General features: G+C 34.8%; 2 protein-coding genes and 1 non-coding gene across 5 annotated transcripts; 2 read left to right on the top strand and 1 right to left on the bottom strand.

The window, feature by feature from the left end:
• The first annotated feature begins 425 nt into the window (after nucleotides 1–425).
• Nucleotides 426–540, top strand: LOC144437089 (U5 spliceosomal RNA). Its single transcript, XR_013480987.1, has one exon. It is a non-coding gene; the product is annotated as a U5 spliceosomal RNA (small nuclear RNA).
• Nucleotides 541–1,741: 1,201 nt separating this feature from the next.
• LOC144436415 (proline-rich transmembrane protein 1-like) lies at nucleotides 1,742–7,264 on the bottom strand. Its single transcript, XM_078125215.1, has 4 exons — nucleotides 7,180–7,264; nucleotides 6,055–6,158; nucleotides 5,210–5,362; nucleotides 1,742–4,608 (listed from the first exon to the last, which is right to left on the bottom strand). The coding sequence occupies exons 1-4, from the start codon at nucleotides 7,196–7,198 to the stop codon at nucleotides 4,447–4,449; spliced, it is 438 nt and encodes a 145-aa protein (XP_077981341.1). The 5' UTR covers nucleotides 7,199–7,264; the 3' UTR covers nucleotides 1,742–4,446.
• Nucleotides 6,702–17,989, top strand: LOC144436414 (uncharacterized). Of its 3 annotated transcripts, none has more exons than XM_078125214.1 (4): nucleotides 6,702–6,846; nucleotides 13,853–14,229; nucleotides 15,525–15,692; nucleotides 16,119–17,989. In XM_078125214.1, the coding sequence occupies exons 2-4, from the start codon at nucleotides 13,918–13,920 to the stop codon at nucleotides 16,269–16,271; spliced, it is 633 nt and encodes a 210-aa protein (XP_077981340.1). In that variant the 5' UTR covers nucleotides 6,702–6,846; nucleotides 13,853–13,917; the 3' UTR covers nucleotides 16,272–17,989. The 3 variants fall into 3 exon arrangements, with proteins under 3 accessions (XP_077981340.1, XP_077981339.1, XP_077981338.1); XM_078125213.1 differs by lacking the exon at nucleotides 6,702–6,846 and adding an exon at nucleotides 9,327–9,462; XM_078125212.1 differs by lacking the exon at nucleotides 6,702–6,846 and adding an exon at nucleotides 10,758–10,854.
• The last annotated feature ends 1,095 nt before the right edge of the window (nucleotides 17,990–19,084 follow it).

The raw sequence follows: 19,084 nt of genomic DNA, 5'->3' as shown, positions 1-19,084 counted from the left end.
CAGCTTGCAGTCATTTACCAGATCCTTCTGTACAGATTTTTAAATACAATAGATCACAGTGAATAGTCATGGCTATTGTTAATTCAAACTCTTTTGTACGTAGATGGTCCGAAAGTATTTGATGGTATAACCTATTGATATGCAAAATAATTTTGGTGAGCTAATGTACCACCCATAATGCACTGAAACTTTAGTTTGAACAGTTACTACCAAAAACACAAGTTTTCTGCCTATATGTATATGTGCCATTGACAGACTATTTATATTCAAATTAATATTATTTAATGCAAAATATGTGGAACTTTGTGGATGTGACTTTTCAACTATTTTTGGAAACAATTAAAATTATCTTTGTAGCCTATTGCCACAGTAGACAGACTTTTGAAGTCTCCGAACTGGCCAGTCAGTTCTGCAAACATTGGGGTATGCTCTGGTTTTTCTGCAAATCGAATAAATCTTTCGCCTTTTACTAAAGATTTCCGTGCAGAGGAACAACAAATGAGTTTTTAACAATTTTTGAAAGCCCTACATTGTAGGGTGATAATGAAATAAAGATTAGAACCATATATGTACTGCAGTATTGTGGTTACACTTCTTGACTTTGGTTACAATTGATATATTCTCCAAATCAATTCCGTCAAAAGGAAAACCTATTTACATAGACAATTGTGACCTAAAATGTTGAGATACTAGTATAATAAGAACACCGCCATCCCCAAGCAGTACTGCTAATATCGACTATGGAGAATCTCACATCAATATAATCGTTAGTAATTCAAACAGTAAATTAGACATGATTAAGCGTACTTTAGGTTATAATTCTCCTCAGAATGTCAGTAATATCTTATACACTGCTTTAATTAGGAGTGGTCTTGAGTTTTGTAGTTGTTTGTGGGCTGGCACATCCAGATGTTAGAAGGGGTACAGAGAAGGGCTACCAAGTTTATTCTACATTATCCCCACCTAAATTATAAAGATAGGCTTACTCAACTAAATCTTTTACCCGAGGCTTAACGTAGAGCAGGGAAATGGCAGACTTGACACTTCTTTACAAATGTAAATTCGGGTACAATGACATCTAACTAGATGACTTTGTCCACTTTAATTCAATTGAACGGGATTACTACCCCAACACAAGGTTTTCGACTGATAAACTTAAACTCAAAGGGCAATTTAGCCAGACGGAGTCTTTAAAAAAAAATCATATTGTGGTAGAATTGTACCCCTTTGGAATCTGCTCAGTCACGATATTAGACATGCGGAGAGTGTCTCTGCTTTTAAATCTGAGCTTTCATTGTTTTATCACCAGAAATTTATGAATTCTTTTGAACCATCTGATTTTTGTACTTGGTCGTCTGTTTGTAAATGTGGTGACTGCAAAACTTGTTGATGTCAATGTCTATGTTATCATTTTCTGTGTTTGCAAATTTGCTCTGTTAATTTATTTTAGTTAATTGTTTGATGTTGGTTGGACACAAGTAGAGGTGCTCGGCACCTGTTTGTTCATTCCATTCAAATCAAAGGCTATCTTTTGTGATTTACAGTGTACATGTATAAAATGTCGGTTTCAGCATAGGCATCTCCACTTTTCTATGGTTTCAGTGACTAAACACAAGTGTGTTACTATACTGTATACTTGAATACACAAAATGATTTCAGCATTGATGTCAACAAATAAAATTGAAAGAATCATCTACCCAGCTTTATGTATTATACAAACGATTTATTAGCAATGACGTCACATTGTGACGACAGTGGCAAGAAAGACATACAGTACACTAACATATGTTGGCAGCATTTATTTAAAGTAACTTACTAAGTGACACTAGGCCGGAGACACACAGTACTGGTAGAAAACAGCACTTGCCACGATAGTACGGACTTCAGAATTCAACAGACTTATCAGCTGTTATAAGATTCAATCAATATATACATTACTCCATACTATATTGTCGACATTGCATATAATACAACATTTTCATGTCTATTCAATGATTCCAAGTGCAATCTGTTCACACAAGTCTGTTCTTTTTTGTCAAATTCACTGCAGCAATACCAATCCAATGTTTTGGATTTGAATTCACTTGATCTCCCAATGAAAAGCTGTTGTGGAGGCATGAGTTTCTGCGTGCTTAAAGAACTATAATCTCTCCCTGTGGATTGACTGTTTGGTAAATGTTTGATAGTTATAAGATCCAGAGTAGCACGACAGTTATCTACTCCAAACTGTTATGTGGCAAAACTAATCAAAAACAATTAAAAATTCTCTTTTTTGTAAATTTAATATGATTAATATAAAAAAATCAACTGTAACCAATTAGCTAAACAGGTATGTTAAACTTTATGATTATTTCATTATCATTACAATAGGATGATGATTAAAAATTCAAATCATCATTAATTCTAATTTTTTTCCTTCACATTAGCAAAGTCAACTTATTTTTAATATAGGTATAAAAGAGACAACAATCCTGAATAAAACACTTTCTTGAGTAATAATATTTAAAAATACACACAGGTGACAGAACTGACATTTAGTGAGATCATACTGCAATAAAATATATTTTTTCTGTAAATACACTTGGCTGCTAAAAACATTTTTAATAGTACAATATTTCTTTACAAAATTGTTAAAAAAAGTGCTATCATTCTGTAAATTTAAATACATAAATGACATTTTGTACTAGACATTTGAAATGTAATTTGACCACCTAACTTAGTATCCAATAAAATAACGATATTTGAATTTTTTTGGTCAGCACCATGACCATGTGCTACATATGCATTACTAGAAAATACTACTCTGGCAAAGTAGATATCGGTTTACTAAGATAGACACAAACTATTGTTGTTATCAGCTACTCAATGGAAGTTGGTTAAGTTCTCCTAACAGTAGGATGGTTTTTCTGATAACTTCCACGATCTTGCAGTGAATACTTTTGGACATTCACGTTCAACCTTGTCATAGTGATTACTTACTCATTCGATATACATCACTCTCAGTGTGGTCACCTCAACTGCAGGCAAAATTTATCAATTGACTGTTACAGTGTTGGATAAATATAGTTGAGGTGACACTTTACTACTGTTTATGCTACATACTGAATGTAGAAAAAAAATGCAAAAGGTGCATGCTATATTTACAGTCATAGTGTACTGTGTAACAAAGTTTGGGAGATGTTATTTAACAAAGTTGTAACAGTTAAATGAGAAAATTTGTAAGTTGTATTTGAGAAATAAAATATACATGTCACATAGGGGTTAACAGGTTGGCTATAGAGTCTCTAAGAAAAGAATAAAAATTCACCGACATTTCAAACAAAAACTTTTCATCCTCACTTCTCAAGTACTGGTAATTTTACAACAAAATGAACACTTAGTTGTCTGCTCTGAAAGCATTTGTTGTGAGTTTTTTTACACCATATTTATTTATCAAACGTCGTAGCAAGCAATGTTTTAAATCATATACAGTGAATTTCACAATACCGTTCAGCTTTTTTGTTTGATGATACAACCACACAGAAACCAACAAGACACTGCATATGCCACACTTCAATAGGAAGACTGCACTTTTTGCTACATTTAGTCTAAATAAAATAATAAACCATTTCAATGTATTGCAACTCCATGCAGACATTTGGGTGCCAACGTTTTTCTTAGTATCAAACACCCGATGAAATGTCCTTTGCAGTATTCATTTGATGTCTGTAGGGTGGCATGTGGATTTCATTTCATTTACTAAAGACAAAATGTAGCAAGAAACTGTACTCATTCAATCTTGTTATCTTAAAGTGTAGCATGTCCATTGGTTTCTGCGTGGTTGTATTAAACAGAAAAACTGAATGGTATTGTGAAATTCACTGTATTTTGTAAAAGTGATATACTATACCTATATATATATATAGGATATTATTCATGTTATAGCTGCTGGTTATTAAAGGGACATAGTACAGGATTTTTTTGGAATATATAAAATTTCAAAATCATATTTAGAACTTTTCATATTTGACATTTTGAAGCATCATGAGCAGTTGTTGGCAATAGGGAGAAGTCAGAGTACCTGCATCAATCGGAACATTCAATTTGAGCCTCACCCTTGTTACACACACATCTGGTAAATTTTTAGTGAAACCCAGCCGGTATTGGGTGTGGGATCCAACCCAGACTGCAGTGGTAGTATAAGAGGCATACAAGCTAACTACCCGGCCACTGACAACCCCAAGACTTACTTCATTAAGTACACTACGTCAACACATCATCATTTACCTGTAAATGAATACACAAACACAGCTTGACACTTTGACTATAGTTTCACACCTTAGAAGGCTTTCACAAAACTATAGCAACCAGCAAGCAAAGCATAACTGTTCTGAACTATGCCCCCTTTAAAACTGGAAAATATATGTCTGAGAACAGATGGTGTAAGAGATGATGTCATTATGTAAATCAGTCATCAAATTCAATCTCGTCATGTTCAAGGATAACAATAATCATAGCTATGATAAAGATAATCAGACCCACTACTAAGGCTGCCCATGATAGCATTCTGGCTGCATTAGATGCATACCATGCCCCCTCCATGTCACCACGAGATGCACATCTATACACCTGCAAGAGTAAAGTAGATAACAGTTCTTGGTTAAAAGTAGGGTATAGAGTAGTGTAAAATGTGTCATAGTTATTTGGTCAATAGAAATAATCTGACTATCAGTAACTATACCAAGTATAAGCACGGTTTACTTAATCTGATACAAATCAAACTCAGGTTAAAAATCAGTACAGCCTTAGTGCCTGGGCATTTTTTCTATTTCTTTGTTATAATTTTGTCAAGTTAGAAATATGTAAATCAGACTACTTGAAAAATAAACATGAAACCATCATAAACCAAGACCATGTTTGTTACTCACGATATTGCAAAAAACTAAAACAATGCATAAAAAGTTTGTTATTGGATGTAAAATAACAAACATTTCACACATTTATTGTGTAATTCATTGAACTAAAAACAAAAAACTTGGCAGATGTAGTTTCACTTTGCCATGATGGAATTGTTTTTTTAAAATTAAAAATCCAAAATAAATACCCAATCCTCATCCATATGTCCACTTCAATGAGCAACATACATTATCCATGATGGGACATCTCTCTAGGGTCTTTGTTTCGTTATACAAATAAATTTAAAATGATTTTTTTGTGTAAGTTTACATACCTCTCTTGACTTCCATAATGCAAATATTCCGACAGGCCAGAAACACAAGACTGTTGTTACAACAGCTAGGATGAAATGGTCAGAAGGAATTCTCCATATTGGCAATGGTTGACTGTAGGTTATCATTGATGGTGATGAAGGTGGCTCTGTAACCTGTAACGAGGTCAGTCATATACGCAAAATAAATAACTGGATATCTCAGCATTAATTGTCACTTTTAGGAAAATTTTGAGCAGATCTAGCTGGGAAAACCTAGTTTCATTTTGCATTTGGCTATCTTTGTTGACATTAAGGCAATAAGATAGACATAAATGGTTTATTCTATCAGAAAAGTATGCCTTGTACTAAAGTTAATGGATTAAACATTTGAAATAAACATTACAAAAGGCACACACATGCATTTATGCCACAAGAAAACCCCACATACATACATACATACATACATACATACATACATACATACATACATACATACATACATACATACATACATACATACATACATACATACATGATACATACATACATACATACATACATACATACATACATACATACATACATACATACATACATACATACATACACACCCCCACACACACACACACACACATGCATGTATGCACACACACACACACACTCATGCACATGCACATGCACATACTGGGTACATATATGCTAGCTTTGGAGGCTGACTGGCTAGCAAGCAGACAGACAGACAGACAGACAGACAGACACAGACAGACAGACAGACACAGACACAGACAGGAGCGTGGGTAGCTAGACAGACAAACAGACATATAAACAAACATGTTACAGACAGACAGAGACTTCTAGTATATTACCCCTGTAAATGAAGCTGCTTGGTAATGTGGTCCTGGTGCTGCTGGGTTTGCATCATAAAACTGCACTCTTTTGAAAGGTTCCTCTTCCAAAAGTTTATTACTCTCTTCATACAATAGAAATAGATAAAAATTAATAGAGTATCAACTTTGAAGATTACACAAGGAATCAAAATAATCATGTGCAGATACTATAAAGTTAATATTTTCATGACTAGTAAATTTTGTGATTTTACAGTTTTCAGCTAGTTCTCAAAGACTAATTTGTACTAATTACCAGACTGGTACATTATGTTCATGTACAAGAAGGCATTTTAGTCACTATCTATTTTTGTGTTTTTGTTTTCCAGCGAAATATGCGAAAATAAACTTCAGCGAACATGTCTGGGTTTTAGTAATGAAGATCGGACGATTTTTTTCATTGAGCTTTCTATTTTCATCCAGTCTTGAAGCAAATTTTATAGTGAAAGTGAAAATAAAATAGCTGTTACAAAACCAGTCATGTGGAACCCAAATTACTCATAGAAGAACAAGATGACGTCATTACGGAAGTATTGACAACAAGGTGATACTGACGTCACGTGCTGTCGTCCTCGATCGACCTTAATACAACACGATATGACTTGTAAATCTAGTAGATTATCCGATTAGACATCGAATCACAAGGTAGACATGGAATAAGTCATTCAACTCTGCTATCTCGTGTCAAGACGTTATCATGTTATGCCAAAGAAGTTATATTGACCTACAGTACTGGCAACACTGCACTGGCAATGTGTTCAAGTTGAGCTGGGAGTAAGTATATTTACTCCAGGAGTTGAGTAAACGTGTTTTGTTGCACGGATCATTATGTGAATGTATATTATTGTACTGTATTATACTCATAATATGACCCTACATACTCTCACCTACGATCCCCCATCAAATAGTTTCAGGGGTAAACAAGACCATGGCATGGCATGGGGTGAATTCGAGGTCAACCGAGATTCTGACATGCATAAGTAATTCGATCGTATAAATACAATTATACATTGATACGATAACACGTACAAAGTTACATTCATCTATTCGGCATCGCTGATAAATAATACCTCTATCTTAACTCAAAGCAATCACTGTTGTACTTACCAGGCTCATTAAAAGACATTGTCTACGCTTGGTACATGTACAGATCTCTGAAGTGCTGTGAAGTGAAGGTAAGTTGAGGTCATGGCCTCACACTATTGTCGTATGAGGGCGCCCTGGATAATTCTAGCTCTAAGAACCATGTGTACCACCGTCTCGCTACGAGTACGAAACGTTCAGGTCAAGGTCACACTAGCTTGATTTTTATCGTTTTACGTCCTTGCACAGGAACGGGAAAGATAGGTTCCAAATGTTGTAGACGACGTGGGTTATGAACCACGACAATATGATTTTTGACGGACCATGTTCAATAATGTTTTGAGCTATCGAATTTACCGTATTTATCACATCATTTGTTTTTGTAAGTCTATTGTGTCTGTTTGCACCTGTTCTAGTAGTCTTGCTGCTAGACGTTCGGGCTTTCTTTCGATGCTATAACTATAAGCGAACGAAGTTCGCATGTGAGGGCCTGTCCGAACACTCCTCGATCGCGTTGTTCGGCGGTGTGTCGTATTTTATCGGAAGAACATCCGAGGGCTAGCTGATAGACTACTGTTCTAGAAGCGATTCCCTCAACCCGTCTGGCTATTTTGCAGACTTCATTAAAATGACCTGGGATGTCACCATATTGTTCTGTGGACAAATCGTACTATTTTCAATTGATAAAAGTCAGAGAATGTAATTCTCAAGCTGACACACATTTTTATGGACCACATATACTTTTTTGAAAAAAATAATCTATGCCAGTCACAAAATCGTTGAACTTCGATATATTGAGTGCTTGTAGCTTTGTGGTAGTAAACAAGAACAAAAAGTCAACTTTAATTCTGTGACGTAACTTGTTTGCATTCCATTGTATTTTCCGATGGTGGCAGGATTTCGTGAAAGCAGTAAGTTTAACTGATGGGTGCAACAATTGAAGTGCTACCACTAAAATTACCCCACCTCTGTTTTATTGCACAGCAATCGAATATTAAGGATAGCAAGGCCAACTTTTTATATAAATCTGCTATAAATCTGTTTTACAAACCTAAACTTTTAATCATATTTTAACATACATGAAACTACAGAATAGAATATCAGCCAAATTGTACATTTCAATTGGTGGTACTTGTCTTTTTTTTAAAGAAGTGAAATTTTGTGAGGGTTTGAGTTTTTTTCTTTCGCAACGTTTTGACTGGTTAACTGTTGTTTTTGCTTTCACAAAGTCGAAAAAATATTGAAAAAATGTGACATTAACATTACAGCCTGTCAGGTTCTCGTCAAAATATTGTCAAATTGGTTAGCGAATACTGAAAAATTAAATTTCAACAGAATTCAAGAAAAGAAAATAACAACCTTGCATGTGCTATGCAATGAACTGTTTTAAAAAAAATATCTACAGATTTTATTGATTATATACCAAAAGGGCCTGTTTACTCATTCAGTTATTTTATTTTCTACAAAGCTGATTACTTGGGTCTTAAAATCACATGTTTTGAAAGTTGTTCTATCGTAATTAGTGTTCATAAATGCAGCAGGAATTGTATGTTTTTGAACACAGTACGGAATTTAAATCAATTTCACTAAAGTTGAAATTAATTATCGGAATCAAAAGTATAAACATTCATTTAAAATTATTAATTAAATTACATATTTGATAGAAATAATTAAATAACATGTATAATTGATAGCAATTAATATGATATCGTTCAAAATTAACTGTTTCGAAGAAAAGGAGGAAATATTTTGAAAAATACGAAATATTGTCATAAAACACGATTCCCACTCATCAGTGTAACTTAGCTACCGAAACCAATGAAAGATTTGACGAGGACCTTAAAACACAGGACAATTTAGAGTTCATAATAATACAATGACACGAGTTATAAAAGTCACTAATATCACATAATTTTAATAATTATATATACATATATATATATATATATATATATATATATATATATATATATATATATATATATATATATATATATATATATATATATATATATCCCTGTAAATATGTACACTTGCTACACACATCACAATAAAATCATTTTGTTTGATTAGTAATCGGAGTGGTATGGTATGCATACTGCAATGACGTGATAAAATGCATGAAAATGAAGCAGCTGTTCCCCTACCTTTCACTTCCGGGTTAGGTAGGCTCGGTGACAGATAGCGGTGTGTTGTCATATGGCTGATGTGTTCGTCTTTGAAGCGTTGAGACAAAAGGACGAATTCTACGACTTGATGACGTAACATGAATCACGTTATACACTGTAATGGCGAACTCGAGTAAAGGTATGTAGTGTGATCTTTAATTGAACGCGGAGACGTCGTTTGACAAGATGATGTGAGAAACTGTAAATTGTTGACCTCGACACAGCGTTTTAAAAATGAGTGCTGTAACGCCGGTTCGCTTGAACAATGTGTGCACTGTTTGTGAACATGTGTGAAGATATTAACTCACTTGGAATTGACACGTACACGTATCACATACATTAAAAACAACTACTAGGGAAAAATTCACTCCCAAACTAGAGGACACTTTTCAAATAATATCACAGACAATTTCCTTGTCTGTGATACACTGATAGTACTAAACTCCTGGTATTCATTTCCCTATTAATTACTGACATCTGCCACCACTATATAATCATTTAAAACACAATTAAAGGACAGAGTTAAATTCTGATTTATGCACTTCCTTGTTTTATTCCCTTAAGATTTATAAATTGATATATTATTTGTTAGCCACCGATTTTCTATTCTGAGATCATAGGAACTCCCAAATGATTTATGACGCATAAGATGCGTGCAAGTAAATAGTATATCCAATATGTCCATACTATATCATCTCCATGGAGAGAGAGAGAGAGAGAGAGAGAGAGAGAGAGAGAGAGAGAGAGAGAGAGAGAGAGAGAGAGAGAGAGAGAGAGAGAGAGAGAGAGACTCTACACGTACGTATACTTATAGTAACTAGACTAGCACGTACTTTGACGTAGATACAAAGGGTAAGTATTTTATCAATGTTGTTTGTAGTTACATAAAGATACAAGCGATTGATCGATTCACCACATTGATGACATCACAATGTGGTTTAACAAGATGTTTTTGTTTTGACTTCATACTCACGTGAACTTCAGAAAGTGATCACGATTTTTTTTTTTTGCTTCTTATTTCATTTTTGTAAATGATACCTCATAAAACATTCTACGCACGCTCCAGTGATGTTAATAAGGGAGGCACACAATACCAGTAGAAATAATACCATCGTAAATATCTATTTTGGAATCTACTGTATAAGCTACAGATGCTGTACGTCGTGTTCGCATTTAAAACTAGATCAGATGGGATACGTGGAAAAAAGACAATGCCTATTGTAATAGATACATCGAAACGAAAGCATGCTTGTACATGTCTGCTCATCAAATTACCATTTCAAAACGTCGGAATACCCTCGCTTTTAGACATTAAAACTATTGTATATCCCAAGCTGGTATGAATAACGCGTCACTATGACGTTTTGAATATGAAATATCCATATCCATATCTGGCAATCAAGTTACGTGTAGTTAATTTCCGGTGTACTGACATACCACAGGTGCTTTGAATGTACACATTGGCATTCCAATCGTCGGCATCGACACTTAAGAAAAATGACTCGATTTAGCCCACCTCGTTTTCAATACAGTAAGTGAAATAATTTATATTTCTAATTTATGGAGTAAGTTATTATTATATTTCTTGGTATTATTATTTAATGTGTTAAATCCGTAATTAACACAAGGGAATTTATATCAACGTTAGGACCAGAATACCGTGAACTTTAAGTTTAAGTTTAATACTCTCTGTCTTGAGTCGCCTTCTTTAAAAAGCAGCAACACCACGTAAACAAGTCGGTGGAGTACTGCATTAGGTAGAGAAATCTAAGTTGAATGACCCCTTCTTTTCTTTTCTTGTTTCAATGTTTGAACGAATTCTTTGTTGGACTTGATATATATATGCAAGTATTCGAGATAGTTACGTAATCGGGTCGTTTTGACATACATGACGATGTGCGTGTCGTGGGAACATGGTTTTGGAAACCGTGGCTTGACTAAGGACGGGCCACAGTCACTTGTGAGCTAATATTCTATTCTAGGATATGATAGGAAAGGACCAGTGAGGGTATTTTTTTTTGAATATTCGTAAATACAGAATGTCATTATTTTGTATTGTGGCCATCCTTGAATAGAATATTAGCTCACAAGTCATAGAGGGACAGACCTGTAGTCGAAACAGTTCCGCAATCAACTGGTATTTTAGTAAATACTCCAGTATTGGTAGTTTTAAAGACATTGAGATTTCCTCAACGTACCTCAGGTTCAAGTGGTATGATAAAAAAGTCACCGCGGCAGCTAATTTCTTCAAAATTTCGCACACGAAAGATTTAATTGAAACATTTTCGTTTATTCACTTTATAAAGATACATGGTATTCTTGTATAAATCAATACATAATACAAACACCCATAATTATACGACTTATCAATGTCTGTTTTACATTTCATTTTAATTATTATCATCTTTGAACACTCTTATTATAAATACACTTGTTTACTCTTAAGCAGTCATAAATATGACAATTCAGGCATTATAAGGTCAAGACTGTAAATACATCGATCATAAACAGAGACTACATACGTAAGCAATTTCTACCACACACACCACTAATTAATTATTTTGCCTTTTAATTAATTGAGATCAATTAATGTTACCGGATACTGAAAGCACAGCTAAGTAGGTCATGCCCCTAGGGAATATTATAGATAATTAGTTGTCAAAGGCCAATGTAATAATTACCCTATTTATCAAATTCCTTAGCAACATTAATATTGACATCAGAATACCTTAGATAACATTGAGACTAGGTGAGTCCGCTGTCTGGGAAACGATACGCGGTATACGTATTTCTCATAGTGAAACAAGCTTCGAATGTAACGGCCTAGATTGGTTTGCTGTACATTCATGATACTATACTGTAGTGGGTAGCGTAGCGATGGATTAGGACCTTCACTGGTTGGTTTCGACTATATCCGTCATACAAGCTAGAGTAGCGAACATGAATGTAACAGCCCGGTTGTCACAGCCGAGAGTTGTATGTTATTGATAATTCATCGTCATAGTAACTATTTTGCTGTCAGTATATTTATGATATGATGGACAAGTTAATAAAGTTTCAATTGCCCATTTTTATTAGTTTCTGCTAAATGATAGCAAATGATTGATAGGATGGTTGGTATTACTTTAAAAGCTATATGACTGTTTTTAATTGTACGTAAACCATATTGTGTTCAATCACCCACATCGTTTGGTTCTCTTTTGTTTGAACGATTGTATTGTTAGTGACGTCACAATTCTTACACTATGAATCATATGTCGACTAAATGGAATATCATATCATAACATAATTATGAATATCACCAATGTCATATATACATCAGTGCCATATATATTATTCTTTTGACAATGAATTGAAAAACTGTATACTAGTGAGTGTGACCCCGGGTCGTGGCCTTTCAATATTAAATTCTACAACATGATAATTGTCAGGTTTTGTTAGTTTAAAAGATTTTCGATAACTCGTGTTATGTTTGCAGAGAGTGACGAGGACGTGGTCGGGGACGTGTATTAATTCAGGATCATGTTTTGTATATCTGACCCAATACCAAATGACGATCCGAACCCTGCAATATTGTTTTATTCGTTGACAGTTTGTATATTATGTCTTTTTAAAAAGTATTTTATGTCATTGGAGGACGTTGGGGAAGTACTAAAACTTTCAATCCCGTTCAGTTTCCTCTTCTCATTGCGAAAATTGCATCCACGCCCGACTCTTGCAGTGGCTTCGTCATGGCGTACCAAATAAACGTGACCCCTGTCCTATTACCCCAAAATAGTTGTACTTCCCCTGTGGCTTTATATAAATCAACGGTTTCTGCCTAATTGTAGTACGGAGATCGGTGGCATTTCCTAAATCCACATTCCACCGTACGACACAGTTTATTATTTTCAGACCGTACATTAGCTTCCCCAGCCTCCCCTTGCCATTTCAATACCCCGTCTTCCACAAGGTTAGGCCCGACTTCGACTCGAAATTATTGATAACTCATGGATTCTTGTTTGACTGTTTGCAATATGTAACATTAAATTTTGTAGTTTTCACGTCTTAATATACTAAATTATGGAATACCTTCCAGAAATAAGATTTGATATAAATATTGACCAGTATTAGTGTAATTTACAAATGTAAATGCCAGTGACGTCATACATATGTTGTAGACGAACTGTTGTAGTGATTAGTAAAATGGTGTTTTTTCTGTTCTAAGAAGGATACTGAAAGAGATTGTAGCTTTTGAACGACGATTATCTGTGATTTTTCAACGGAATGTAAATTTTTGCTTTCAATTGCTAGTCGATACAGCCTTTAGACTTGCTTTCACGATCATACTGCCATAGACACAACATATGATGTGATTGTGTTGGTTGTCAGAGGGCGTATATTATGCCCTTGGTAAGTGCTTGGGTTTTAGTCTAGTTCGTTATTTGCTAAATACTATAAACACACAATAAAATTCAACCATTTTAAGGATAACAATTTAGCTGTGTTTAATCCTGACATCATTTCTTTCTTATTTGGATCTTGAACAGAATACCAGAGGCTTAATAACACAATTCAAGAGAAAGAAGATGACGATGAAGACGAAGACGAAGCAATGTCATCGGGATGGGAAAGTAGAGGACATCATAGTTCTCAATCAAATACAGACACTGCCTCAGTTAGAACAAGGACTGATTCTGGTGGCGGTGACACGGAATACACGTCACTAGACACGGCAAACGAGAGACTTTTACCACAATCTAAAATTGAAAACCTTGAAAGGACACATACAGACAATAGTACTGCCAATGCATCTGTGACTCCAACAAGAAAAAGTCTCCAAAAGCGCAGACAGAAGTCAATAGCTTTGAGCAGTATTATAACAACGCTTGATCGTTCAGGTACCCCGAGGGCAGACTTCTCTGTTGTGAGTATAATCTATGCAACTATTACATTGTAACCGACGTTCAGGTGCCGACGTTTTCCCGCCATTTTAAAAGCTATGCTATCTATAACTGGAATGTTTTTTTAAACTGTTTGTTACAACTGCCGTCATCGAAGTATTGACGAACGGAACCAGGGACAGTAATAACTGAATTGGATTAATATCACTTAAGCTTGGCACAACCGGTTGGAAGTACAGATACATGAGAGATACTTAGTATTACATTCCATCATTTGATAAGGACAGTTGTATGGCCTCTTTACACAATAATTCACGTTCACAAACAAATTTGAAGTTTCCCTGGCATTTCATGTACACATAAAGAGGCCTAGACAATAAAACTGTTCTTATCAAACCATGAAATGTAATACAAGTCTCTGCTGTTCCAACAACTGTGCCAAATATTATTAATCCAATTCAGTTGTTAACTGTCCATGTTTGTAACAGGTTATGTTTGCCAATGCTTCGATGTCGGCAGTTGTAGATGTAATGACGTAATCGTATTGTTGTACACACAGAACAGTATCACATGTGGGTAAATGTATTTGTGTAACTGTACCCATGATACGGTGCAATGTCATCAAATTTAATTGATATTTGGGTCCGCACCCAAAATTTACCCAAAATTAGCGCCATCAATTAATCACGATTTCAACTTATGATACTACTACTTCTAGATGAACATGACCTCTAATTGATGAGTGCAATGTCTAATTATTGCTATTTTAATGACTTTTAGTGAATAGATTGTTGTTGTCTGATCGACAAGAATAATCCTACTCGTATAGGTTTAAAGATGTAATTTGCTTCATTTTCATTTTCATATTTTGATTTTATTCTAGAGTGAAACCAAATACATAGTCTTCATCTCTATTAATTTATATCAAAATTGATATTTTAAAGTTATTCACTTTTGTACTGATTCAACAGTATTCCTCACCCCCCCCCGGAAAATTACCACTCATGATAACTGAATAGTGGATGACGTACATGTATACGTACCCAATCTGATTAAAATCCGATGTAGATGTCGGCTAATCATTCATTGCTATTTTACCTTCGTTATTTGGCATTGAATTGACCTTCGTAGTACATGTTTACGTTTATAGTCTGAGGAGGCGATCAGGATAAAAAATGTAAACATGTACCAAGAAGGTCAATTCAGGCAAAATAACGAAGGTAAAGTAGCAATGAACCGATATCTACATCGGATTTTAATCAGGTTGATACATGCCTAGCACGTAGCTTTAGCCTTTATTCATGTTAATTATTTTCAGATACGACTGTCTCCCGATAGTCCAGTTACAAGAGCGGCGATGTATGGCAGGTTTTTAGATTTAGGACAGCCACTAGAAGATCCTCCACCGGATAATATGTGTTGTGCGATCGCTTCTGTCTTCTTTTGTGCTGTTATAGGTGGATTTGCAATACATCAGGCTTATATGGTGAGTATTCGTGGCGTGTTTGCATCGATACCAAAATTTAGCAATGGTAGAGTGAAGGGGAGACATATACACATTTTTCATTTTAAGACTTCTATGGTCTTCGAGGCCTTCTCTAAGATTTTGCAACTTTTATGTTTTCGCTGTGATAAGCTTCTAGTATTAAAGTTTATGAGTAACTACGTCAGAGAAGTCGTACTAACTTTACTATATATATATATATGGATTCGAATATCAGCGACTCGAAAGACTTCAAAAACTCGCAATTTTTCTGACGAGTACTAGTATCCTGGAAAAAGTAAATTTTCAGACAGAGATGGTTTATCATACCACACATTCACTGGAATTCAGTAGTAGTTAAGAATAATTTTGAAAAAAAATGCGTAGTACCCGCTTAATCATTTTCATTTTATTTTCTTTCTCTTCCAGTCCCGAAAAGCTGCCAAAGTAGGAGACCGAATGACGGCGGAAGAATCAGGAAGATATGCTAATCAGTTGTCCTGGGCCGGGATATTTCTAGGAATACTCATGGCTATTTTAATTGTGGTCGTATTTATCACTCCACAGTTCTCTAAAACTTGATATTTCAAAACTATTAGACAATTTATTGAATCAAGTTACCATGGTGATTTAATACCGACTTCTCCAAAACTCGTAATACTTGAACATCAACAACCCACGATATTTATTTTTTACGGACTGCAGACACCAGTTCTTCCGTTTCAAAATGGAGGCCAGACACAAATAAAAAGGAAATAAAACTACATGCTGCCATAACACTTTCCCATTTCAATGTTTTGAAGACTCGGCCGACGCAAGACTTGGTCAGCAATCTTCAAAACAACAGAGGTTGACTTTGTTGTGCCTTTTGTTTATACCTTCTTCTGCATGATTATATAGTTTCCAGTTGCAGAAGTAAAAATCACAGCGCTTCCAAATGACTCTTTAACATATACACAAACCAGGGGAAATGGCGGATTTACAGTACTGAACACGTGACGTGTTTGTAGAGGTAGCAGTTGGTAACAGCTATGATACCACGTGATAGAAGGTCTACTTTGACTACAATGTGACTCTAGATCTGACGACCTATGACTCAATCACTCTGATGACCAGTACTGAAATGTTGCTCCTCATCATCAATTACCGATATATAAGACTGTTTTCAATATAAAACTGCCTTCCAAAGCAAACTTTTATAAACAATGATAGAGCCACGGATCACTTTATCATCATTAATGTTGAAGTCTATTTCACAGAGATGGCAACCTGAAAAACAAAGTTGATATTGATAGGGAGGAAAAGATTGGCTAATACTCAAAATGTGTTTTAAATTTGTTTCACCCAATAATTATTTTTTGCGATCAACCACGAACAAGGAAGAGTGTATCAATCATTATCTAACTAATCAACGTACTAGCCTGTCAATCAATCACGCGATTAACCAATCAACTTTCCTGCCTGTCAATCAACTAGCTATATAACCTGTCAATCATTTAACCAATTAAACCACTCACTAGGAAAGAGTAACACGACATGCAAACCAGGACAGCGTCGATCAAATTTCATCGCCGGAATCTGTCTCTCTATCAAATATTAGGATGGGCAGACGCCTGCGTGCATACCAGCAAAAGTAATGATGTCACAGTTTTAGAATGACGTCATAGATTTGTAACAGATTGGGAACGGATTATGCTGTACATATTTTATGATTTTACATAATTGTACATGTACATATTAACGTAACTGTGGGTTTTAATCATTGTCATAGACCGTGTCTTTCCATTTGTGTTGTTTTCAATTTTTGATACGAAAACATAGTGAGCATATTTAATGATGCATTGCGAAAATTATTCACTAAATCCGAGTTTTTAGTATAGTATACAATACGCAAGTCCTTACATGCAAGTCTTCTAGTGTATTCACGGTTTTTAACACAGCCATTGTCGCAACGACATAGTTTAAAATAGTATGTAATCTGTCTATAGCGCTGATGTGATTCAAATCAAATCAGTCTCGCCTATACACAGGTGAAAGCTATCAGAATCCACAGATCAGCGCTGTGTACAGCATATGCAATTATAAATAGTATGTCATGTTATTCTGTCGTTTTGGACGGCTCGCCTGTCCGTTTTGATGAGACGATATGCTAAATTCCTAACAGTTTTCACACTTTTATATAGTTTAACTAATTTATAAAACTTTAAAAGTACGTCTACTGTACAGTATACAGTGCTGTAGATTTCACAAATGTATGTAAATAACATACATACATACATACAGACAGACAGACAGACAGACAGACAGACAGACAGACAGACAGACATACATACATACATACATACATACATACTCAAAAAAGAAATAAAATTGGGAAATATATTATTAATTGTTTTTTCTCTTAAAATTAATGGATGGATAATGGTTGATTTGATTAATATTCATGTCAAAGAAATCGAAGTTTGTATTTCCACACCCTTTGATCGCACTCCATCTTCCTTGACATAACACAAAATCCTGGCTTTCCCACTCCTCTCTCTATAACTTAATATCTCAGAACTATGAATGAATAAAATTTAAAGAGATACAGTACAGAGATGCCAGAAAAAACGTAGTACGATGCTGAGGTGTAAACTGCGAGACAGAAAGATTAAAAAGTATTTACGCTTGCTTGGTTTATTTGCCACCAAAAGATGATCCAGTCTATGGGGAGATCCATCCAGTGTTATCTCTGAGTACACTTACTGAATACATTGTTGTTGACTTTAATACATCATATTATTGTGTGATTATATAATCCACATCACCAAAGCATTCACAAGATGACCCATTTATCTATTTTTATGTAATATCATATAAATGTCAACAATTATAACTTTAGGTTGTGTCTGATTATAGCTTATTGAAAACAATGTCACCACTTGTGACTTTCAGAAGACCTATACTAATTCAATTATATTTTCATAGCATATTGAAACACTGATTCATTCTCATAGTTACCAACTATATACCTGGTATATCAAATATATTTTAACACGTACCATACATAATTATTTCATATACCAATTCATTTTCAGAGATTCCAACTATACATATTGTTTTCACATTTCACTTCTCTGATTGCATACTTTCCATGATTACTGCCTTCTATAAAATTCACAATACTTTCCTTAGACAGTCCACACTGACTTAGTTTATGTGTTCTCTCATCATCGTCATCTTTGACATTGTCACTTTGTGCAGCATTGAAAGGTATCGTACTATCTTGTACATTACATATCATGTTGAAGTCACCTTGCTGTGTTTGTTTAAACAGTTCACACAAGTAGACAATATTAGTAGGTAGTAAAGGTCCTGTCACTTCTAAAGTACTCAGTACTTGTGATTTGCCAGCC

The sequence above is a fragment of the Glandiceps talaboti genome, chromosome 6, assembly GCF_964340395.1.
Source record: "Glandiceps talaboti chromosome 6, keGlaTala1.1, whole genome shotgun sequence".
Classification (NCBI taxonomy): Eukaryota; Metazoa; Hemichordata; class Enteropneusta; family Spengelidae; genus Glandiceps; species Glandiceps talaboti.
The sequence above is the reverse complement of the archived record's forward strand: the minus strand, read 5'-3'. Positions and strand labels throughout refer to the sequence as shown.